The sequence below is a fragment of the Peromyscus leucopus genome, chromosome 13 (assembly GCF_004664715.2).
Source record: "Peromyscus leucopus breed LL Stock chromosome 13, UCI_PerLeu_2.1, whole genome shotgun sequence".
Taxonomy (NCBI): domain Eukaryota; kingdom Metazoa; phylum Chordata; class Mammalia; order Rodentia; family Cricetidae; genus Peromyscus; species Peromyscus leucopus.
Window position 1 is genome coordinate 13,966,879 of NC_051074.1, and position 26,655 is coordinate 13,993,533.

The 26,655-nt window shown below is 38.7% G+C and overlaps 1 protein-coding gene across 1 annotated transcript in view; it reads left to right on the forward strand.

Moving 5' to 3' along the window:
* The window catches only part of Pam (peptidylglycine alpha-amidating monooxygenase), a 163,830-nt gene that overhangs the window by 39,831 nt on the left and 97,344 nt on the right, over positions 1-26,655 (forward strand). The window contains exons 4-6 of the mRNA XM_028879086.2: positions 6,076-6,163; positions 18,158-18,243; positions 19,509-19,592. Coding sequence (XP_028734919.1) covers positions 6,076-6,163; positions 18,158-18,243; positions 19,509-19,592 — 258 coding nt within the window. The remainder of the gene's footprint in view (positions 1-6,075; positions 6,164-18,157; positions 18,244-19,508; positions 19,593-26,655) is intronic.

Sequence of the window (26,655 nt, forward strand, 5' to 3'; positions counted from 1 at the left end):
GCCATAAAATTATTTTTATTGCTACTTCATGACTATACTTTTGCCACTGTTGTGAATCATAATGTAAATATCTGATATGCAGGATAGCTGACATGTGACCCCTGTGAAAGGGTTGTTGGGGACACACACACACACACACACACACACACACACACACACACGTACACACACCACCTTGGGTTGAGACCCACAGGTTAAGAACCACTGCTTTATGAGCAGTAAATGTGTGTCTGGCAAGGGTACCACACGATGAATGTTGGCACTTGTAGCAGCTGGGGAGCTGAGTTGTCTTACAGAATGCAGAGGGTATTTCGGGTGTTAGTGTGTTGAAGTCTGAGGTAGGACATGGCCCGATATTTTGAATGTCCTTAAAAATCTAGAACAGGAATATAGGTTTCATTCTGCAGGAAATGAATCTGGGACCACTAAAGGAATAACATACAAATATAGAGCTTAATGATGCCTATACCATTTTCTGTCTTACAGCTTGGCTTATAAAATCTATTTATTGATTCTTTAGTTCGTTCTCCTATTACCATTAAAGGCATTTTTAAAAGGCCTGTCATCTGGAAGTTTAATTCCTTTTTTATGCTGGACTTTCTTTGTTCATTCATCAGGATTATTCCATTTGCAATTTATGTTCAGTGTGTTTCTTGGTTAATTCTCCAACAGCAGCAACTGATAGCCTGTAACTGTGTTACAGATTCGTTATAAATTGTAATCAGTAAGGGTTAATGCCAGCTCTCTATTAAGCTTACTGTGTAAAAGTCTTCAGTTAGAAAGTCCTTTAGTGCAGGGTTGCCCTATATTATGGGGCAGTTGGCAGAAGATCACCAATGGTATAGTTCGGGCTTCTCACGAACTGTCAAAGAATTGTATTGCTGTGTTTTTTGTTTTTTGTTTTTTGTTTGTTTGTTTTTGTCTGAACTGCAATATTATGAGCATTAGGTTCATCATATCCTACATTTAAATTACAATTCAGAACATACTAGCTTCAGTTCCTTTCAGCCATTTTGAAGTATAATCTTTATTTCGTCCGTAGGAAGAAATGCTTACAGGAGTAATATTAAGAACTAGGGGGCTTTCTTTTTCAATAATATCTCAGATTATTCAGTTTCTTAGGCTGTACACTTCCCTAGTTCTATTGAACATGACTTGAATCACTAAAATATTAATATAATACATCATATTTTTTTACCTATTTTATTTGAGGGTGCAGACACCGTGGTGCATGTTTGGGGGTCAGAAGACAGCTTCTGGAAGTTCTTTTTTTTACCATATGGGTTCTAGGGATGAAACTCAATTTGTCAGGCTTGGCAGAAAATGCCTTTGGCTGCTGACCAATGTCTGGTATAGCTGCTCTCTACTGTAGATACAGGTTTAATCAAAAGTCACTCCGTGTGTTTTCTGGCTACAGCTCATCCAGAAAAATGACATGATCTAGTATGAAGCTTTAGGAATCTCTTAGTAGGGCAATTAGGAAATCCCAGTTTTAATCTTTTAGAGCTTGTTTTTAAACTTTATTTTCAAAGAAAGCTTATTTTACTCTGTAAAGTTAAAAGACGAAGGCAATCTAAAATTAACTAAAAGTAGTTAACCAAAACCTGAGTATGGAGTACACGTGCACAGTAGAGTATAGTCAGCTACTAAAAGCGTGACTGTAATTTAGGATCACCTGTGATCAGCAAACCTTCTACCACGGGGCTAAAACCCAAACCAACATTATTTTGATGAACTCCATAGGTAATTCTGAGGTATAACCCAGGCTGAAAAGTACTGTTGAAGAAAATTGTTTGACAGCATCTAGTAATATCCATAGTATACTAATGCCATTTATTTATACCGAATCAATCCAATGGGAAGAAATGGAAATAGACTTAAGAACAGGTATCCTAATAGTTTTACACACACATACACAGTCGAATGTGTTTAATAGGCAAATAAATATCTAAGACTGGTGGTTTTCCTCATGCATAACCTTAGCAAAACAGGGTAATGTAGCCATTTCCATTTGTAACAGTGTTGTTTATATGTTCATGGATATCTTCCAGGTCGCTGCTTCCTCCACTAGGCTGAGTGTGTTCTTCTCGGTGTTTCCACGTCATGAGTTTGATGTATCCAATTTGACATGCAGTCTTAGACCTGGAAATCCACATGGAAAGGAAAAATGGAGAGAGAGCCAAGTGTTCAATGACAAGTTTCTCCCAGGTCACACTCTTAGAAATGTGTATGGGCCTGATGGCAGTCTGATGCTGGCTGTAAGAGGCCATGAATCCCTAGAACTTCATGCAGTTAGAACAGGCTTTGCTTAGAACTCCAGAAATAGAACTCAGTGTCTGTCTTTCTTCTTAATGCTCTTCCCACACATACTATTGTCTTTCGGTTGGGGTGACATTACCCTTTGGGGAGCCCGCCTACCTGTGCATTTCCCTGTCACTCTTTTCCTTTCATTGATGTGCCTGAGCTACTACTTTGAAGTCTTTTTCCTTCAAAGGTGTTTAGTTTCCAGGGCTTACCTATACAATTTTCCCTGCTCGTAGACATCAAGTGATCTTAACTGTTCACATCATTTCCAAGTAAGCCAGTGCTATCTTATTGCCCACCTGGGAGATTGATGGCAGTTGCTATCTAATCAGCTATAATACTCCCGTACGTTCTCACAAGGCTGTGTTCTGAGCAATCTGTCACCCTTCCAAGGCTTTGTTTATTCTGCCTACTGGAAGAGCACACTCACATGGCACTTTTTTCTTTATTGCCCCTCTCTTCGTTTTCCCTGGAATCCTTTCTTTCTTTGTCATATGACAGGACATCAGGGGCTGAGGGGGGGAAAGAGCAATTTCCTTGAAGATATGCTTTTATTTTTGCAGATTTTCTTTCTAGTTCTATTGAGATCTCCAAAATCATGTGTGTATGTCTTCTGCTCGGTAGACTTAATCCTATCCACCAGGGGTGGAGCTTCAGTATTCCTATAGGAAGTAGCAATGAAACCAGCTCAGAAAATGAGCCTGTCAAACTCTCTTTGCCCATTTGTTGCCTTTAGATGGAATTTTCTAAGCACGACATTATTGTAAGTCATCTGCTGTTTGCTTTAGATTTACATTTCAATATGACTCTTTTTTAGCTGGAGGTATTTTTCATTCCAGTTTGCAATGAACTGTACTTTGAGCTATAATTATGAAAATACTTCGATATATTTTTCATTAGGATATGAAAAAAGATGATTAGTGTCATTTTTTTCACCTTCTACCCATAATTTCTTTAGCATTTAAATTACATCTTGAATTTCTGGGTGAATATATGACTCGGGAAGAATAAGGTTTTGGAGGGCTGGTTTTTATTTGTTTTAGTAAAGGTTTTATGAGTCAGAACTGTGGGATTTTCTTTTGCCACTGCTCAATAATGGATTTTTCTCATTTTAGAAATGAAATCATACTTATATCTAGTAAAGGTTTGGTGTAAAGCAAACAAGTAGTACTTAAGAAACTACGTCAGAGTTTTTAAAATAGATGGTTATAGAATTTGCTCTTTGCTGAACAGAGGGTATCAGAAGGTTCTTGTGTTTAAGCAGATGCCTAGTGCACCCTCATTCTCCCTCTCCTTATAAAACGCCAAGACACAGCTTATTGTTGCCTTAGTGAATGATCCCGCACATCTGCATCTTTTTTTTTTTTTTAAATTACTGATGGCTCATTTTTTTCTCCAAAAAAAAAAAAAAAGATTTTTGTTTTGTTCCTCAGCAGCAGCCTCAACTGATGTTCTCTAAAGGTACCTGACAGTTCAGGGCCTTCTCTGACCCTTTGTCCCAAGCCTTCTCCAAGGTTCATACTTCCATCCACCCAACAGCTCTGCATTTAATCTGTCAGAAACTTCCAAATGGAGTGATTTCTTTCTCCCTCCCTGCCCGCCTGCCCCAAAGAGTCACAGTTTCCACCTGAATGTTTAAGTGACTCCTGAATCAAAAAATTGTCTGGAATCTAAAAGCTTAATTCCTGGAATAAACCACTCTTAGTTTTGTTGGTTTCTTACTGAAATTCTAGCAATGATTCAATGGTAAGAAAACTATGTACTCGTTAGTCAGATAATCTAAAGGGATGAAATCAATACAAGTTATACAAGAGACCAGGAGTCAGCCCCTTATTTGAGAACCATTCACAGATTGTCAGAGTTACATTTTTTGGTGGGAGGGGCTGAAGAAATGCATCAGCAGTGAAGAGCACTTCTTGCTCTTTCAGAGGATCTGAGTTCTGTTCTCGGCACTCATGCTGGGCAGTTTAAAACCACCCATAAGTCCAGCTCCAGGGGATCTCACACCTCTACTGGCTCTTGTAGGCAACTGAAAACACATGGCACATATTCATACAAACACATATAAACAAAAATAAAAATAGATAGTTTTAAAAGTAGAAATGTCCATAGAGTTCTGTCATCAATCTGAGAATAATAAAACACAAAATTACCAATTATATATTATGCCAAAATAAACTTAAGTTGAATAAAAGACGAATAAATGACAAATGCTTATTACCCTCCAGAGCTTTTTTAATTTTGCTTCTGACAGAAAAGGTTCCAAAGAGGTCCCTGGGAAGATTCTGAAAGGGAGCAGGGACACATATTCTTCCATGTGAGAGTGGCCAATACAGGCAGACACCCTTTTCCTCTTCTGCTTCTCTTGCTAACAAACTATGAGTTTCTAGGAATTATGAGCTATTGTAACTTCAATTTATTCTTTACTTCCAAAGCAGTTTCAATCTCCCAGTTCCATTGTATTCTTTGTTTAGAGACGGCAGAGCCTCGGGTTATAGTAAGTCCGTGTTCTAGGCATCCTCTTTGTTAGCTTTTTAAATGGTGGTATGAAAGCCCCAAGATTTGGTTTTTCAGCTGTAAATTCTTATTTTCAGTGCAGTAAATGAAAAGCTTATGGTTCCCTGTGAAACTGTAAGTCAGAGTGGATAGAGTATATGTCCTGTGCTTTCCGACCTGCCAGCAAGTCCCATGCCACACTTTGAATCAGAATGTTTTTATTTGATAAATACTCATGCCTCAGTGTGTATTTTAGCAACAAATGATGCTTTATTAATTTGTCTAGGAGCCAAATAAAAATAGGCAAAAGGTACTTCAAGAGACACTTGATATTTGACAACTTAGCATTTTTGTGTATGAACTGGTGACACATGAACTCCTACTACATCACAGGTAGCATTTTCATTGAGGTCAAAAGGGACACCAATCCCTTCCGTGAACGGGAGCCAAAGTTCACCATCAACCATAGACAACACAACTGTGAAATTGTGCCTGTATTTGGCATTGTTTTTTGCTTATTGCAGTATCTTCCACTGCTGATTTTGGGAGGAAGGATAAATACCAATACACAAGTGTCAGTATTTTTTTAACAAGTGCACTGGGTTAGCCTAGGATAGAATTTTACTTTAATATCTTTATTAAGATACATTAGCACATATATTTTTGTTTCTGGGGAAAATATCTATGTGTGTGTGTGTGTGTGTGTGTGTGTGTGTGTGTGTGTGTGTGTGTTGCATGTGCACAATGACTGCTATTGTTATTTAAGGTGATATAGATATGTTGTGAATCCTTTTGCTCATGTTTTGACTGCTCACCGTGGCTTCTGTTTTACTGCACCATTATGCAATGTTTCTGGTACACAGCACTCTGCTGAAAGCGGGAAGAAAATATATTGTGAATAAATAGCCTGGAGTGTTCACATTATACCCACATAATGCACTCACCACATTAAACGGGACCATTCATTTTTAAATGTGCATGCGTGCATGTGTGAGTGCATGTGTATGAGTGTGTGTGTGTTAATAGCACTCTTCACCAGCCCGTTAATTATTATTTTCTCTTTTTAATATGCAATAATTTGCTGTATTCCCACATCAAATTATTAACTCATACTCATATTAAAGAATATCAAATATCAGGGCATTTTTTTTATTGTAGCATCAAAGCATGATTGTTATATAGATATCCAAACTGTTCAAAGATGTAGTCTTTTGTGACGGTGACACACAGTTGTATACCTTGTATTCACATTCATGTATCATTTTCTCATGACAGTTGACTTCAAGCCTCGTGCCAGCATGGATACTGTCCATCATATGCTACTTTTTGGATGCAATATGCCTTCATCCACTGGAAGTTACTGGTAAGGACTGATGGACTCACAGTAGAATGCCTGTGCTTTTTACAGGTACCAAGTTGTAAAGGATTTGTATAGGAATTTACAGTTGATTAACATGTAAATAACACTGTTCATTGGCATCATGCGGTTATCATAATTGTTTAGTACACTGTGCAGCATATCAGTCTTTGTCAGTGATTAAATGTCCCCACAAAGCATGTGAATTGAGATCATTGATACTCTGTTATCAGTTTTTGTGTAATTCATATTTCCACCCAAAAGCTGTTCATTGGTGATTCCTTTGTCCCATACACTATGCTATGTAATCTGTATATATCATTTCATTTCAAGTATCATCACAGACAAGAAGCTAGAAAGTCAGGTTTACTAACTTATTCAAGGAAGCAGCTGGCTGGAGCACAAGGCATACCTTAAAATGTCTCATTCCAAAGTCCAAATATTTTCAATTTGACTATACGGTCTCCTGTTAATTTGAGTAGCTATTACAGTTTTAGGAATGATTATAATCACTCTGGTCAGTCTTTCTATTGTGCTACAATTAATCAATAAATAGTTATTAAATGCCTGTTGTGGAATGGCAGTAGATGATGTGGGGGAAGTCCTACAATAAATATGTTTTCCTTCCCCAAGAAATTTATGCTGTAATTATGTCATGAAATTTCCCATTTCATTTTGTTCTTTAGTGTTTATTGAAGATCTGTGAAATCTGAAAATACCAATGCATTCTAAGCCTCTTATTTTTTTTTTCACTGACAGTCGGAATCACTGTTTAATATTTAGCAGTCCGGAATGAGTGCCGTTTTGCCATGCAATGACATCCTGCTCCTACACAATTATGTAGACCAATAGACCTTTCTCCGTGTATCCTAATATTCATTAGGATGATGTGAGGCTTGCAGTAACTGCTTTCTAGTCATTTTTATAATAAACAATTGTAATATGTATTTGGAACTTTGAAAAGCACAATGCAATTAGTGGAAATCTCCAGAGACTGAGTGCCATCAAAGCATTTGTTAATAGGCTTAAGTTATTTGATGTAATGGGCATATCACATAGGAACCAAACTCATGTGACTAGGTTTATGTAAAAAAAAAAAAAAAAATGGAATCAGAAAATCACAGCTAATTCCTTTTGGTATCAACATTATCTCCTTAGTAAATTTTTGTAAATAAAATTCCACATTTAAAGATTATTCTTTGACAGCCCTTTCTGAATCTTATTCTACAAATCACACCCTTTATTTTGTATGCTTCAAAAATATTCCTTCTGTAATTAGCAATATAGTCTTTTAGATTAGAATGATTAAATAGCTAGAAGGAATATAGGCTCTTCATATGTGCTAGAAATTTATATAAGATGCAAGTTCTCTGTTTGCTGTTCTCATATCAAGGGAATGCCAAGGAAATTGCATTGTTTTGTCACTTAAAATATTTAATAGTATTCTGAAATGTACTATTTTGAAACTTTATATATAAGATATAGTGCTAAAGATGTCCATATTTGGTGGGGGTGGGTAAGAAAATACAAGTGAAAGCAGACTTGGGTGGTAATTGCTGTCTCTGCGTATATTGTTTTGCTAAAATTAGTATTTGAAAGACAACAGAAAAGAATGAAGAAGCAGCAAGCCCAGCACTGGATGCCCTGGGGAGGCCTCTTAGCTTATTTGGTTTATTGATTTTAGATCTATGCTAGGTCAATCATAAAACCTCCTTTATGCTAAAGTTCCAGAAGTCTGTAAATATTCATTGCATACCTTCTGTGAATCAGCCGAGAAAGGTGAGACCACCAGGAGTTGGAGGCACGTGCAGAGATTGGCTCACCTCAAGCACACAGCTGCTGTGCTTTGTCGGTGTGATGTACCACTGCGTAATTAGAATTTCGGCATAGCACCGAATCTGTATCATTTCTAATGTAATTTAAAATATCTGCCTGGTAGCTCACATTCCCATTTAATCTATAGATTTGTAATAATTGACTGTGTAACCATAAAACAAGGAAAATAATTGATGCTATTATTCATCTTCTTTTAACCAACCCCGAAGTCTTCATTTAACATTTGAAAGTAGATATGGAAGCTTTTCAATATGCAAAGTAGAAGAATGCATTAAGTAAAACTGTCCTACTCACTTTGGCTTTAAAGTCTAGCCTTGCATTCCATTTAAAGTTAATATAGATTATTTTCTCTCCAATATCTGGCAAGCTCCATTCCTCTCTTTAAAAAATCAGAATTCATGGCACTTCATGGGCTGAACTTCCAGGTTGCTTCAAAGGACATTTTACCTTCCACCCCCACTGCCTTGCAGGCTCAGCACTAGAGATAGTCTGTGATGTTGGTCCATCATTTGTCTTGCTTTCCTCCCACCTGGGTCACACTAATACCAAAAAATATGTCAGTGTCCAAAATTCTGTATTCTCTTCTGAAATTTGAGCGAGGAGATTTATCATACTCATTTTAGGGTGCAAATCTAAAATCCAACTCTTCCAAGATAGAAGGTTTTTAAATACTATCCGAACTCTCACGTGTGCTTTTCAGTGTGACTGTCTGTACTCATTTTTTGATACTTAATAATATCAATAACTAGTTTATGCTCTAGAAAAATCTTCAAGTAACACAAAGCTATTTTAACGAAATGTAAACACCTAATAAGATATATATAATTTTTGCCAGTCAAGCTTGGGTTTCCTGTTTTCTGTTTGCTAGTAAGATCCTCTTCCGTCATCCCCGCCCCCATGCCTTTTTCACATGGGGTTTTGTTTTCGCTACCAGCTCATTGGCAAATGTGTCTTTACTATAGAAAGCATTTTTCCCCTGAAATTATGAAGTTATAATTCACCCTCTGTCTTCAGGCACCACTTTTAATATGAAGGCAAGGAGCCGTTCTGATGTTTCACTGTGGAGCTGCCCTCCTTTGCTCTCTGTAATTGCCTCTTTCTACTGTTCATTAAAATATATTTACAGTTATATTAAGTTTACATGAGAACAGTAGACACAGCATGAAGCAGTTTTCATTATGTAGTCATTTTAATTTTAAAGTTTTTTTTTTCCCCTTCCACACACATTCTAGTCTTTTGTGTCTCGTTCCAAATTAGCGGCTCACACTGTTAATGTGTCTAGTTAATTATATGCATGTGCACTTAAATCGCATACATTGATGCAAACCTTTTAATATACTGTGGGGTGGTCTCTTTATGGTTAGAGTGGGCCTGATGCTCAATTCCAAATTAACATACCTCTGGAGGATGCACATAGGGACCAGCTGATTGAAAAGCAGCCTCTCTGATGACCCATGTAAGAAGTCAGAAGTACCTGTCAGAAGTAACATAATTGCCTTCAGTCACCACCCCCCAACCTCACCCCCTCCCCCTGTTAATGCAGAAGACAATTAGCTACATCCAGGGCCCAGTGGTGAGGAAGAGCAGGAAGATGGGAGCAAAGCTGGTAGTAGTGTGATTTGTTGGTTGAAATGAGTCTAAGCAAGAGCTCAGCCACTGGACACATCTCCAGCCTGTCTTTTAGGGATAAAAAGAAAATATAGGTTATTAGCACTGTTGCATATAAATGGACAGATCTCTACTAATACCTAACGACTATGTAGGTCTTAGAAAATATAATTCGCATAGTTCTGTTCTATGAGTGCATTACTGCATCTTCAGTCTAACAGTACTTTAACCAATAAGTTGGTATACACTGAGAGTTTCAAGATTTGAAAAAAAAATCAAGATTTTTATTTAGATGAATATATGGCATTTGGGGTAATAGTTTTGGAATACTATATTTTTTTAAGATTTATTTTCTGTGGTGTATCTGTGTTCACCTACATGCATGTATGTGTACCATGCTTATGCATGATGCCCCAAAAGCCAGAAGAGAGTGTTGGATCCCCGGGACTAGTGTTACAGAGACCTGTGTGAGCTGCCATGGAGGTAATAGGAACTGAACTCAAGTCCTTTGTAAGAGCAGGAAGTACTCTTAACTGGCAAACCATCTCTGTACCTTGGAGTGCTTTAAAAAAAAAATGTGATTGTAGGATTCTACATTTTTCTGTTCTGTTCAGTGCAGAATGTGGTGATTAAACAACTTAAGGCAAACTAAGATTTTTATTTTCAAAATACTAAGTGAATTGGGGTACTAATGTAGAGAACAGTGACTACAGATAATAATTATATGCTGTATACTTTAAGATGATAGAGGGTTTGTTTCATAAGTTTGATAAATGTTTTGAATGTTAGAGGGAATACATATGTGTACCCCAAATGAAACATCAACCATTGCACAGTACCCCACTAATATGAACACTTTTATGATATGTGGGCATCAGTTAAATTGTTTAGATAACCCAAAACACCAAAACATTAGGCTGTTATGAGTTTGTTGAGCTTTTAATATCCAGCCTTTTGCTTCAGCGTGGTTGTCTGTGCAAAGCTAAAACTATTTTTAGTTCTTATAATTAATTTTTAATTTTTAAACTATTCCTAGTGATACTTATGACCAGCTCATCTTTAAAATCAAAGAGGGCTTCTACAAGTCTTTTGATGTTTTTTTAAAAAAGGAGAGTCCCAGCTGGCTAAAGGAGGCCATTTCCAGCTGTTCTGACTTAGCATCGTTCTCTAGCTAAAGTTGTAGTTCGCTTCACCATCCTCTGAAGTATTAGCTTAAATCCCTTTCAACTGCTTCTATTTATTAACCACCTGCTGTGTCTTTTTTAAATGCCACCATCTCCACAGGGTTATAGATGCTGATGAGGAGAAGGAGAAAAAGTAGCTAGTGCATATATAAGCCTGTGTGAGACGCACTCCGCTTGGTTGCTCATTTCAATATCTTTTTATCTTAGTGATGACAGTTGCTAGATAAGGCCACAGTTCTGCTTCCTGCCTCCCAATCATAATGATTGTGGAAATCAGGATTTGCATACACTGCCTTTGACAGCTTTTCTGCATCCTGGACACTCACCATCGAACCGTCCAGGGCAACATTCGAAGTGTTTTCTGCAGTACTTTCTTTGTTTCTTCTGATGGAAGAAACTTCTAAAAATTAGACAAATAGAGCATCCTTCTCAGCAAAACAAAAATAGCAAACCTCCAAAACTCATACCATCCTTAATTTTAGGCACCATGTGATATGCATTTAAGTGTAGTCTTTTGTTACAAGTTTTTACTGAACTAGAATTAACAGTCTATATTGTCCTTTATTGATTTAGACAGGGTCTCTACTCCTTGCTGACCTTGACCTGATTCTTGCCTCCATCTCATGAGTGCTAGGATTAAACCACCTATTATTGCTTATGTCACTGTAGGGATTGGACCCTTGCCCTTTTACAAGCTAGGCAAGAACTCTACCAACTGAACTGCATCCTTACCCTGTCACTTCCTTTATTTTACCTTAATATTGTATCTGAGTTATATTAGGATAGAAAACCTATATCCATTGGTTAAGATACAGGTGGTATCTGCTCTGTGTCAACAATGATTATGTTCCTTAGCTAATAATTGTAGTTATGGAGTTGGTGGAAGGAGCTCTTTATCATCTACTTAAGTTACTAGTGCCATGCTTGTAAACATTTTGACAATTTCTAATAATAAAAAATAAAAATACACAAGAGGCTCGGGGAGCTAGAGATATGGTTCAGTAGTTAAGATGTTCTTCCAGAGGAAGAGGACCTGGGTTCAATTCCCAGCATGCATATGCAGCTCATAACTGTCAGTGACTCCAGTTCCAAGGGATTAGACACTCTCTTTGACATCAACACAGCAAAACAGCCATACACACAAAATAAATATTTTTAAATGAAACACACTGTGTAATTTTGGTTATCTTTCCTTACAAGAATAGCATCTGAGTTAAACAAAGTAGTGACATTATGCCATAAAACATTATTGAATATCTTGGGTTCAAATTTTGCCTTAGTAATTGTCACAAGGCTATTTTTGTTTTGTTTTGGTTTTCTTTTTTTTAACTTTTTATTTATTTGTTTGTTTATTTATTTATTTATTAGAAGTGTAAGTATTTATTTGTAACAAAGGAGTTTGTGTACAGTGTTGAAAATCCACAACTTGTTAAATTCACATTTGCACTTCCCCTTTTTAAACAAACATTTATAATCATTATTTTATACAGATATAGATATGTAAGTACAACATTGAGTTCAGTTGTCCTTCAGCATTTTTCACTTAAATGGTTTTTTTTTTTAAACATAAAAACATGTTATAATTCCAAAGTCCAGAGTTATTTGAAACTGCAAAACATTTTCTCTGTAGAAAATAGTAAAAATGATAACATTTCCCAGTAAGCCTTTTTAAGCCAAATAATAGTTGGAATATATATATATATATATATATATATATATATATATATATATATATATATATATATAAAATTCTGGGATATAGAAGAAAACTATCTTCATCTGTTTAGAGAGTCATGTTTTACTTAAGTTGTGTAAGTGAGGTTCCTATTCATCTTTCCCTTCACTGTTTGATTTACGGCAGACATTTTTCTATCGGCTAATCCATAATCTAAAAAGATTTTAGCCTCCCCTCCTGAAAGTACAGGCAGGATATGCTGGGTTTGGTTTTCTTGTTTGGATTTTCAAGACATGGTTTCTCTGTGTAAGAGCCCTGGCTGTCCTTGGAACTCCATTTGTTGACCAGGCTGGCCTTGAATTCACAGAGATCTGTCTGCCTCTGTCTCCAGAGTGCTTGGATCAAAAGCATGCGTCACCACACCCAGGGCTTCTACCCCTGCCTTACTGGGCTGTGAAAGAGTGAACTCTGTGACCTACCGTGCTTGGCATGGTACCTCCATAGAAGGGATGGCTTTATTTGGACTGAGAAATTGGGCTGCATACCCTCTGTTCTTACAGCCTTCATTGACTCTCTCACTGGGATGAGAGGATCTCGCGGGCTGTTTCTATGATGTCGTTCATCCAGCTGCTACTGTTCAACTTAGCTTTCTAATTAGGTGTTTTTGAATTACTGTGTGAATGCATAACTACTGCACTGAAGTTTACATAGGATTATCTGAATTGGCAGAAATAGTCTATAGGTTATAAAGCAATTAATTATATTTGGATATTTAACTCTGGTGAGTGCAATTTTGAAAGGTGACACTATTCCACCCACGCCATTAATTATTACATTGTGTTTCAACAAACACAAATAAAAAAGCAAAACACCTCTAACTTTATGTTAACTGTTCTGGCTATGGTCGCTAGATACCTAATGCATTCCAGCTGGGATTTACGGCCTACCTGTATTACTTCCTTTTTCTATTGATGTATTAAAAGTCCCTTACAAAAGCAACTCAGGGAAAGGGATTTATTACAACGCACAGGTCAAGGGAACATCCATACGGCAGGCAAGGGAAGTCAAGGTAATAGGAGCTGGCAGCCTCCGTTCACTTCACATCTGAGGTCAGAAGCAGAGAGTGATGAATGCTAGCCCTCAGATCACTTTATCCATTGTATATGTAATCCAGGATCCCTGCCCAAGATAGGGTACAAATGGCAGCTAAGATGCGCCTTCCGACATCAGTTCAGCTAATTAAAATAATCCCTCACAGGCATGCCCAGAGGCTAAATAAACCCACACAGTTGTGCCTGGAAACTGTTTCCTAGGTGATTCCAGATCCTGTCAAGGTAAAAATGAACACTAACCATTATCATGTTGACATTATCACAAAGCCATGCAGATTTAGACTTGGGTTTTATTATTTAGAGGGAAGAGATGATAAGGTGTCATTTCCCACCTTGTCTAAGCAATCTTAGACGTCAAATAGCCTTTAACAGGTCCAGCCAGGGAGTGTTTTAACAGTCATTCATACTTTATCGAGATAATTCAACACCACAAGATTGTTCTCTTCAGTGTTGGCACAATCAGAACAAATTCATACCATCCAAAATGTTTCCCCCACGGGTTAGAGGTAAAAGCCTTCCGTAGGAAAGATCCAAGGACCCAGAACCATCTTAAGTTCAAATGTTAATTGTCTCTGCCCTCCATTAAACTGCCAGTGCCATTTTGTGTTAATAGAACGGGAAAACTGTTTTGTGCCACCAACAAAACTCATCTCTCTGACCTCTCATTTTGCCTGCTCTGCTTAGTTCTCACACTCGTTAAGATTATTTTCAGTATCCTGATATCTTCCTGTGAGTCATCATTCCTTAGTCGTGTATTTAATACATGTTAAAAAAAAATATATGGACATTGTTTTAATTAAGCTAAGATTTAAAAACAGTTATGTGTGTGGGTCTTTTGCCTGCTTGCCTGTCTCTGCATGTACCCCCTGAGTGTAGTGCCCAGGGAGGCAAAAAGAGGGTCAGATTCTCTGGAACTGGAGTCACAACTGTTTGTGAACAGCCATGTGAGTGCTGGGAACCACACTCAGGGCCTCTGGAAGAAAAGTCATCACTCTTAATCATTGAGCCATCTCTCCGGGCACAAACTAAGTTTTTTTTTTTTTTTAAGTGAGTGTGTGTGTGTGTGTGTGTGTGTGTGTGTGTGTGTGTTCAGGTGCCCATGAAAGCCAGTAGAGTTCATCAGTGCCTGGGGCTGAAATTATGAGAGGTTGTGAGCCCAGTGTGGGTGCTAGGAACTGAACTTAGTCTTTTCTCAAAGAGCAGCGAGTATTCCTAACCACTGGGCCATCTCTGTAGTCCCAAGATGTGTTTTTGACGTTGTTTTTCTCTCAGACCTGACAAAGGTGGAATGTGAAATTGTTTGACTTTGTGATTAAGTCAGAGCAGTTTATCCCACCTGAAATTGGGTTTGAGAACTGCGTGTACAAATTTCCTCTTCAGGTATGACGGTATCAGTAACAGTTTATCTTCATAAGTCATTCTCTGCCCGTAAATCACTATCACGAGTTGTGATGAAAGAGAATGACAGCCAGAACTATGAGTTGTGGCTTAGCTGTGTGACCTTTGGACTTGCAAGAACGGACTGACTTACTCAGTTACAAAGTGTAGCCCCTTTGCAGCATTCCTAAGAGAGTGAGGAGAAGCCAGGCAAGTAATGATTCCAGTGTGCTGGCACTTACATTTTGCTTTCATTGTAAAGTTTTAATTATTTTTTTAACATGTGACAATGCAGTATCCTTTTAGTCAACTCCGTTGTTTAAGTGTAAAGGGAAAGAAGCAAACTGCACCACCTGTTTGCTAATTTCCAGGCAGACTCGCAGATGCTCTGAGTACGGGGTGGAAGGCTCCACCTCAACACTCAGGTGCAAAGTTGGTCAAGATCATAATGGGGAAAACCACAGAGACAGCTGACCTGAGTTAGTGGGGACTCTAGACTGACAGCTGGGAAGCCTGTATGAGACTGAACTAGGTCCTCTGAATGTGGGTGACAGTGGTGTGGCTTGATCTGTTTGTGGGGACCCTGGCAGAGAGACCAGGACTGGGTACATTGGCCCGTTCCTAATGGTGGGATTGTTGCTCAGCCTTGATCCATGGGGGAAAGGGGCTTGGTCCTGCCCCAACTCAGTATGCCAGCCTTTGTTGACTCCCCAAGGGAGGCCTTACCCCTATGAGGAGTGGATGGGGAAGGAAGGGGAGACAGAGAAGGGAAAGAAGGCGGAACTGTGGAATAAAAATATAATAAAACCTCAGGTGCTCCTGTTCTCTTTATTGAGATGGATGAGCAGGCTGAGGCTTAGCGCAGTGCTATGGTTAAAGAAGGGAAATTGGGGATGGGGTCAGAGAGTTTTCCCTGGGGAGGAAAACTAGAACTCAGCCTTGAAGTGGAGTGTAGCCTTTCCAAGCAGAGAGCTAGGAAGGAGGGTCCCAAGAAAAAGAAGTGTATAAACAAGAGAAATGAGAGGTGGACAATACCGTGGCACAAACAGAGGGTTTTCTCTGGAAATATAACAAGGTTCCATATCATAAAATGTCTTTGTATCATGCTACAATATTTCAATTTCATTTTCTTGGAAGTGTCTGAAACATTTTTGAGCCAGAAAATGGCATAAATGTATAGCTTAGAAATATTTACTAAACCGACGTTCTCTGTTGTATGTCCATCTGCTTCTGTATAGTCATACATTGAAAACTGACTTCCATATCAATTATCTTAACACTGCCATCACACTGATGCAAGGCACTTGTATATTTATGATCCTTGTTGTAAGGTATGAAAATTGCCACTCAAATCTTTAAGTTTTAATATCCTACAAGGAGTAAGATACACAGTTAATCACATCTGACATTCTCATTTATTTAACTATTATACAGAGAAGCCAAGACTGTGTTTATACTTTTGGGCACTGTCCAACACCCTACGCTCTTTAACACATTTGGCATGAGGATGTCATAGACATTTGTTCCAAAACACAATTCTCACATGGTAATGATCCTTCATCTTTAGTGCATCGTACTTGACAGTGAACAGTAAGAAACAACTGGTTGGTGCATTTTACAATGCATATTACACAGTCTCTCTGCAGCCTGATCTATAGAAGGGAGGACATTTGCTACTTGTAACGTTTGGCACCCCCTGGTGCTGGATCTCTCATTCTTAATTCTGAAAGATAACAGCACTATCTATACTGACTTCCTTTTCTCCAACCCTACCCCTGTTTGTAGCAGGAAATGTGGCAAGAGTTCCTGCCTGAGTTTGAAAGAGAGATGGACTTACCAATGGTTTTTGTATAGGTAACCTGTGTATTTCCAGATCTGCAGCCTCAGATCTGTTTAAGAAGTCACAGCACTCTGCCTTTCCAGTCTCTCCAGGCCACAGGGAGAGTGTATTTTTCCCTTTGTGAGGCAGCTACCACCAAAGAAGCTGTATTTTTCTTTGTTCTTGATAATGTTCAACCTTTATGGTCTATTTTATTTCCTGCCTCTGACCTTGTTTGGCACCAGTTTTCCAAAACACAAACATAAAAGCAGTATAAAAAAATGTAGCCTGATCATAATTTAAACAAATCTAATTCAATAACAGGACAAACTGAGGGTTATAACATTGTTAGAAACAATGCAATTTGCCATCAACCTACCATATATTAAATTAGGTCTACCAGAAGTCCTGACTGTAATAGTTGCCTGACATACATCGTTATCATAGCCCTGTCAAAAGGGTTTCTCTCTATGAGCTGCTGGATTTTCAAGGGATGATGGACACCTCCAAGAATCACAACTGTTGAGGGACTCACTGGTAGAACTGAAGATAGGTTCTGTACTTGAGTGCTCCCCTCACCTTTAAGTCTATCCACAGTGGGTATTTTTTTTTTAAATAAAGCGAGTGTTTTATTAAATAGTGCATTACAGTATGTAGTGCCTTGATTTATAAAGAGCTTTCCACTTATATCTCATTTGATTTACAGAACAGCTGTGTGAGGTAAATATCTCTGCATTAGAGAGAAAAGTAAGACACTGAGCAGTAAGTCGAAGTGGCACTTGCACCACATGAAAAATTTACAAATGCAAGCCAGCGTTCACAATCTTTTTAAATTATTGTACATGTATAGTATAATCAAAATCCCCGTGTGTGTGTGTGTGTGTGTGTGTGTGTGTGTGTGTGTGTGTGTGTGTGTAGTATAGTCAAAGGCCCTTTAAGTGGATGCTCAAATTTTGGTTATCCTTCTGAGGGCTCATATTTGTTGAGATGGCCAAAAATGTATTGATAGCATCACCGATCCCCAAAGGCAAAACATGGATGTCATTGTTGTCAGTCTCTGTCTAGAGATCCACCTCATTAGGTTGCAGTAGAGTACTTATGCAATACAACATTTAGAGTTATGATTGGCTGTCCACGTGATTGCAAAGAGTGCATTTCACATAGGAGTGTATCCAGGCATAGGCTGTATATCCACAACACAGGAATGTTTCACTTTCCTTTTCGGGTGGTTCTTCCATTCAGAAATTGCTCCAGGCTTCATTAGGTTATTAAGCCTAAAAATACAATAAATATATAATAATGTGTTTGACTTTTAAATATCTGCCCAAATATGGTGCTGTTTAAATATTTCACTACCTAAGTAGTCATTACTTCTAATTTCTTTTTCAGGTTTTGTGATGAAGGAACCTGCACAGATAAAGCCAATATTCTATATGCCTGGGCAAGAAATGCCCCTCCCACCCGGCTCCCCAAAGGTACATCTGAAATGTCTTGTATAGTCTAACTCGTGTTCATTGGCTTGTTAATGGTTGTTTCTAAAAGTTCTTGCCTATGATCCATATTGCAATTTCTCATTAAAAGTGTCAGCATCACCTACTTTGTACTGAAAGGTAGTTGACCACTTTTTCTCACCTCTTTGGTAAGTACATTGCTCTCAAAAAAGTTTGGATTGGATTAGAAAATAATCAAGTATACCTCAAACCACCTTTGGCCTGAGGCACATGGGCTCTTGACAGCAAGAACATTTCATGAGCCAAGAGAGCACTAGAAATTAAATAAATTGCTGTTTCAGCAACAATATTTTTTTAAAGTCCTGGAACCTAGGTGTTTAATGTAATGCCAAACCTAGCTGGCTTTCTGACTTTACCTGTAAACCGTTGATAGTTTCTGACCTCTGAGGGAATGGCCAGACTCTCTCTTACTGCCTAAATGCTTCAGAATATTAAAGAGGGTGCATAATTCTGTCACAGAATACGTGTGCTGTGGTAGGAAGATGGTTTCCAGATGCACATACCTGCCCTTCCCCCCAGCTCATGCCATCACCACTAATTGAACTCTACTTTCCATTGCTTTAAATCCTCAAGAATTCTCCCTGCACATTGCCATGTACCCACCAACAGGCCTAAGCATCATAGAAGGTCTGTCATGGGTGTGTTGACATGTTGAGAGCAGATGCATTTCCTCAGCCTGTGAATCGTATGTCTGTATATTTTAAACACATCATTAACAAACTCCATATAAAGAGTAAGGGCATTCCCAAACACCTGGATTTTGTGTTAACAATTAGTTTTCTCTGTGTCACTTTTAAGACCCTGTCTTCATATGGGAGGGAAAGTAGTCACTCGGAGATACTTATAAGAATCTATTTCCTTTAATCAGAAAATGTAAATCATTGCATATTTATTAAACAGAAATAGAATCTTTTCATGTGTTTGTTAAATGACCGAGAGGGACAGAATTCTGTCCCACTGTTGCTTTCCGAATGAGTGGTCTGTTTGGTTAAAGGACCAGGGACCACTCTGGTTCTAAATTGAGAACTATGAATAGATTCTATTAGAGTTCTGGTTAAAAAATCTGGCCAATGCAGTTTCTTTCATCTTCTGTATGCTAATTTTATACGGTGTAAGTCATTCATTTTGTTCCCTGAGGACTCCTTGACCAGCAGCCCAAAATTACTACTCTAATGCATTTAAGCATCAATTTGTATAATAACAGTTTGCCTTGTTTTGTAACAATTTAGGTGTTGGATTCAGAGTTGGAGGAGAGACTGGAAGCAAATACTTTGTCCTTCAAGTTCACTATGGGGATATTAGTGCTTTTCGAGGTAAGTTTTAAAATGTTGGAACTGAGCAAAATGTTCAATACTTTACTACTTAAACTAGGTGTGGTAACATCCATGTAATAAAATGAAGAATTGTCCATATACTTTGCCAAGCAGGGAATAACTGCCTTTAGTTGCTTTAATTTGCATCTACTGACGGAAAGGTTTTGTCTTTTAAAAGTTATTTCCACAATGCACACTTCCATCCTACTGTGCTTCCATTTTGTTGACATCCAATGTGTTGCCTTACCTATTGGCTTTTATGACTGCCAGAAATGTCACTCAAACCAGTCAATACTGTTAGAAAGCATAGAAAGGCTACTGGCTTATTGACTTTCCTCTGAGCAAGCTGCAGGGAGGGTCAACAGATTCTGCAAACCATCTCCAAACTGCTGTATTTTATGTATAATCCACACCTGCACGCCTCCATTGTCCACCGGACTGAGGCACTGGTCTCAGTCACTGGTTAACGTGCTGAATCACCCTACACAAGTTGTTCTACCTGTGGTCACTTTGCTCTTCATTAAAATGCCCCTTCTTCGGTCACAGAACCATCAACATGACTAACGAGTTCTGTTTCCAAGGCAACCAATTTGGTGCTTCTCGTTTGTTCTTTGCCTTGTAGCCAGATTCCAACTATGTTTTGAATTCGTGCTCTTGGTTCCATGAGATTGTAAATAGTAACAGAGTTCTCATTGGCTCATTGGCTGGTTTTCCTGTCCTGGGCTGACACACTTCCTCCAGAATTCTGTACTATGATATGTCTAATAACTGATCAGATGCGTTTTCTTCTTCAAACACACTTGATTTCCATCCAGTAACAATTTCTAGAAGTGGGTGTCTGTCTGTACCTATGAAATACACTCTAGAACAGTGGTTCTCAACTTTCCTAATGCTGGAACTCTTCAATACTGTTCCTCATGTTGTGATGACCCCCAACCATAAAATTATTTTCGTTGCTACTTCATAATTGTAATTTTGCTGCTGTTATGAATTGTAATGTAAATATCTGATATTTAACACCTATGAAAGAGCCATGTGACCCAAAGGGGTCACAACCCACAGGCTGAGAACCACTGCTCCAGAGCTCTTCCTGAGAGGTCCCCATGTGATGGTGAGACTCCATAGAGTCTCAGCCCTCAGAACTGGAGCACTGTATTATCTTCCTCTAGAAAAGTATATTGAAAGGAATAATTTTATGTAGGTGAAAACTTTTAATTAGACATATGATCAACTAAGCGAGAACCCGTGGACCAATATACAAACCTAACATACAGATAAAATTTGTATTATTAAAAAATAAAATAAAACTCCAGTTATAACAAAATAGTTTTTCATCTCTGCACCGTAACCTACTCGCAAATTGTCAGCAACTGGGATTTCTGAGACAAGGCTTTGCTGAAAGCAGAGGAATAATGTTTGTGTTGGAGGAACGAAGCCAGAAACAGTTTGCTCTGGAATGCTGCATCTGGCATCAGACGAGCAGGCGGCTTCTGCTGCTGCCTGTGAAACACTGATGGAAGTCTTGCTTTGGAAATGGCCAGCAGGCTGTCCCTGAGTCCCACTGCCAGACCAGCTCTGCACACACACACACACACACACACACACACACACACACACACACACACACCAGATCCCCCGTCCCTCTGTGAGACACTGAAATTTGCTGTCAACATGATTCCCCATAGATTTTTCTAGAACTCCTGACAGAGGCTGACTGCATTCCTCGGAGATTTAAATGGATGATAGGCACCGATGTTTGAAAAACATAACACATTCATAATTTAATTTCTCACTGATGACTCATTTTGCAATTTGTGTTAATATTAAGGTAATAATGTACTGATACTTTAATATATAAGCATGTAATTATTCCTACTGTAAGAGAGAGAGAGGCGAAATTTTATTTTGTGACTTTTCTCCCTTGTAGACTAGTTTTTCCAAATGAAGCTATATAAAAGGTAGAAAGACAGCTAGCATTACTATTCAGAGAGCTCACTGTAACATAAAATAGTATATCTGATATACTATTACTCTAATAGAAAAGTGTAAAGAATAATTCACATAATTCATTCAGTGCCAGTAGATACTATCTTGGTCCTTAAGTGTCTCATGGTACAGAACATTAGGTAAGCACATGGGAGAGTATCAAATCTCACTGAAATAGTAAAACAGACATTTTATATTTATTGAATTGGGGATGGATAGGAATTGAATTATAAAACTCAAGACTACCAGACTTGGGTAAGCCTGGTACAGTTTGAGAGGCTTTATAAATTAATATATTGTTTTGAAAAGCAATTTTTCCTTTTCATAAAAATTTATCACTTAATAATAAAAGTTTTCTAAAGACTTTGTTTTTAAAACGAGCTACATAGTCGCAGTTGCGTATATTTAAAACTGTTAAGATGAAAAAATAGACAATTAGCAAAACAAAAGCAAACAGAAACATTTAAACAGACTATATATACTTAGGTATGCTTGTGTATATAGGAAGATGGTAAGGCAGAAAGGAAAAAGGAAAGAGCTAATGAGCAAGAAAGAGATGTCATCATTTCCTTTTAAAATGATATCGGTGTCTTTACGATACCATTTTCATTCAAAAACCGTTCATTTGGGTTACTCCTTAAGTATCTGCCAGTGAGTGCACTCACACCAGCTGTTAACAGGTTCCTGTATGAATGGATGGGCTCAGGCCTGCACGAATTCCTAGAGGAGTTATATATGTTGAAACAGGTTCTGTGCAGAATTTGTACTTCTCTTCTTAAACAGCTAAAGAGGAGAAAACAGCATCATCTATTTATTAAAGTGCGCTAATTATGTGCACTATGTGTGTATAGTTGTGCACTGAAGTACATGGACATATGCAGCATCACTACTTTGATATCAATGTCAGTGAGGATGTGAACTTTATGACTTAAAAACTAGGGATGGTATTTTATGTATTTAAGCTGTACATTAAGAAGAGTGTGGCACTCTTAGGAAATTTCTGTTTCCTACTGAGAAGTGGGGAGATATTTGGCTTAAGCAAGTAAGCATTCTCTTCCATTTACAGAATGGCCTTTAAAAAAAAAAACTAACCTCCCACAATGATGGTAAAGAACTTCATTAAACTTGTGGGACTGTGATTGACAGTCAGAGAACATAACCCACAGCCAGAAACTCTTGAACTGTGATCTCTCTAGAAGTAGGGAAAAGATGGGGTTTTTGAGATTGTATGACAGGCTCGCTTGCTTTGTTTTGTCCATTGTGCCAAATGTGAAGCTGTAAGAGCTTCGTCAAAAACCATTTGGCTTTTTAAGCGCCAGTCACGGGCAGGCCTGTGCCATTGCTTCCTGCCAGCCAGAGTTTACTCTAGCAGTAGTGCAAACACAGAGGGAGTGTGCGCACAGGAAGTCGTAGGTGAGCATGGCCATTTATGGAGGCTGCAGAGAGGGAGAAGCATCCACTCCAGATCAACCCAGGGTGAAGAGGTGTGGTCTGGAGGAGGAGGCTTCTGAGGTGGAACCTGAGCCAGGTGCTGAAAGCTAAGCTAGAGCTTCCAGATGGGAGGTCCAGGAGGGAAGATCATTCCAGACAAAGGCAAAAATCCTGTACAGAGGCGTGAGAGGGAAACAGGCCCCCATGCACGGCAGACTCCTGGTATTATGACATTGCCAGAGAAAGAAGAAGTGGCAAGCAGTTAGAAAAGATGCGTTGGAGGGCAGTGACCCTGGTAAGACTTGGATCTGAGAGCACTTCCTCCAGAGGTATTCGAATCATAGTCTCGGTTTGTAATGCTGGCCAGTTTCATGCTTGAGCGTGCAGAAAAGCTACTAACCCTGTAAGCCGGTGGCCAGAGGAAGCCAGCATGGGAGATTGGGAAAGCCAGAATGATTTATTAAATGTACACTGATTAATTATTCACAAATTAAACTTCAAGGGAAACTGCATATAGTCTAATTGAAAATGATAGCCTTTTATAGGTAATAGCATGGCTCAGAGTTTAACGACTAAATCCAGACAGCCTAATAATGGCACGTGCTAGTTTTATTACCTTTACCCAGTATGTAGGCATCTCTTTGCCCTCTTCATCTATAAAATGGGACCAGACAGCTCACATAGAGTTCTCTGATGAGTGTTCACTAAATATTAGTTGCATTCAGTGTGGTCTATATAAACAAGCAAATACTCCTAAGTGAATCTTTTGTCATAACTGTCTGTACTGTAAAAGGGATATTTGCTATTTTTCGAGGGTCTTAGAGTTTAGACACAGAGCATTTATGTTCATGTTCATCGGTGTTGTAAGAAGTGCTCTAGTTATATGATGTTTCCTGTTCACCGAGCAGTTTTTATTATCTACAGTTCAACTGCACAAAAAAGCAAAGACCAACCCCCTTGTCCTTAAAGAAATGAGAACAGTAGCAACAGGGATTCCATCTGTCCTTCTCCTCATGTGATGGTTAATATTGTCAACTGGACAGGCTAGAATCATCTAGGAGACATGCCTCCGGGCTAGCCCTTTAGACGATTTCTCCATTGTGTTAATGGAGGTGGGAACACCCACCTTAACTGTGTCCATACCATTCCAGTCTGTGGGTTTGGGTCTTAGACTGAATGAAAAAAGAGAAAGGTAAGCCAGAGTATTCCTCATGCTCTCCTTCCTGACTGAAGACAGTGTGCCCAGCTGCCTCACTGTCCTGCTCCTGTGACCTGTGCCCCGCCCCATTAAGGGACTGTACCCTTGAACTGTGAGCCCAAATATCCCTTCTTTCCTTACATTTCCTTTTGTTATAGCAACAGGATGAGTAGCTAATGCATTCCACAAAACATATGCTTTTGTCTTTTTTTTTTTTTCTCAACCATGTCTTGTTCTGAAAAGAAATTTTTTTTTTCCTCAGAGTTAGGTATAATCTTCTACAGGTTTTTCGCCTAGGAGAATTTTACAAAAATTGCCTTCTTATTTTGGAGGTTTCCTAGCATTGGTTACTAGTCTTGAACAATAAGTTGCTTCTCAGGTTGGAAGTGTCTTGGACTCATCACCTGAAGTTAGAACAGCCTGAGAATGAAAGTCAGAGTCTCCTCCCACATGCAGAACCCTATTCTCTAGCTTAGAAAAATTTCCAAGACATCAAAATCATCTCTTGTCATTAAGCTCCTGCTCGAGTAAAAAGACCCCAGTGCACATAGACACTAACACATGTCAATCAGTGTTCTAAGTAGTGTTCTGGTTATGTGACATTTCCTGTTTCCATACTATCCTCATCATCACAACCCTGAAAATAAACCTGCATTTCCTATGTTTCAGCATGTTCCTGAGAGCATAGATGTAGATTCATTTTCCTGAGAGTGAGTTAATACTTATATCCTAAATTAAGTAAAGTAAACCTAGAAATCTTATTTTTTTAACTGATGTGAACTCAAGAATAATTTAATTTCTAAATTTCTGAATTATATTAGTACAATCAGGTCATAAAATTTTAGTACAAGCCCTTTGGGAATAGTCATTTTTAAATAGCAACATTTTCCAGAAAGCTAAGGTTTCGGCCCATTAAGTAGTATAAAGCATTTTAGATAAGGGCTACAGAGATAGCTGAGCAGTTAGGAGCCCATGCTGCTCTTGCAGATACCCATAGATCAGTTCCCAGCACCCACATCAGGTGGTTATCGCTGCCTGTAACTCTAACTCCAACAGCATCTTCTGACTTGTACAGGCACCTGTTTCATGTGCACATCCACACACAGAGAAGCACACATATAAACATAATTAAAATAATAAAATTTCTAAGTAAAAAGTTGGCTAGAAGTCATCACAGAATATATGCTGTGTCTATGAAGTTGTTAGAAGTGATGTGTTACATACGTGTTATGTAAGTGCCGACATGAAGCAGATGGGCAATAAATGTTAATCCAAAATCTCCTTATGTCCTCCTCACTTTGCTCCATGATTCTGGTGTATCACACTAACCACTAATTATTGTTCTATGGTAGTACATAGGTTTTTGCCATGTAACTGGGCATATTGCCCACATCTACCTGCTTTTCTATATTCTCTGTAGCTTCATTTGTTGTCCAGCTACCACATTAAGCTTATTTTGTTTCAAATAATGTATTACATGGAGGCAAAGGTAAAAAGAAAATTCTGTCCTCATACAATGTCCTGTCAAATAGAAGTGCTTGCAAATGAAAGAATACCCATAATAATGTAAACAAGTAAACAAGGGGACTGAAAAACTGACATGATCGTGCCTGCTTTAATTTTTAAAAAATATAATGTGTCTGTGCATGGGTAGACACATAAGATTGCAGGTGCCTTTGGATGTCAGAAGAGAGTATCAGGTCCCCGGGATCTGAAGTTACAGAAAGCTGTGAGGCTCCCAACATCCTGGGAACCAAACTCCAGTCTTCAGGAAGAGCGGCATGTGCTGTTATGCACTCAGCCATCTCTCTGAGCCCCCAGTCACATGTACAGTAGATGCTTTTTAACCTGCAAGACTGATTTTCTGTAACAGTCCTTCTCCCATATTCTAATTTTGTGCTTAGGTTTGGACTCCTGGCAGCCAGGTTTCATTTTATTTAATTTCTCTGTGAATGCACAGTTAACTGAGTGGGAACCTTTGCAGGGAGCTGTGTGTATGAAATCGTGGTAACAAGAATGTCTGGATTTCTCCTTGCTCTCCAGCTTTGTTCTTCCCTGCCAATAATCCATCTAGGTGTGGTTTCTCCTTCTCTTAGTTTCAGACAATTGCATGTTCCTAATCATAGGGTCCACAGGCCCGCACAGGCATATACACACACAGGATGCTGTTTTGCTGCACTGAAGGAGCAGAGCAAGCATGTGGGAAAGGTAGGAACGGCAGCACGAAGTGAAACGGATTTTATAGGAATTGTCATTCCACTGGTTGCAGCCTTCTCCGGTTCTTACAAGGCTGCAGCCACAGGGGTATTGAGGGAACGCTTTGAAATTGTGAGCCCAGGGAAAAAAATCCCTTGCTAATGCATTTTTGAACAAGATAGAGCAGAGATCAGTGGCAGGGCAGCTGCACTTAAAATGATTGCATTCCAGCGTAAAGCAGGCTCTTCACTT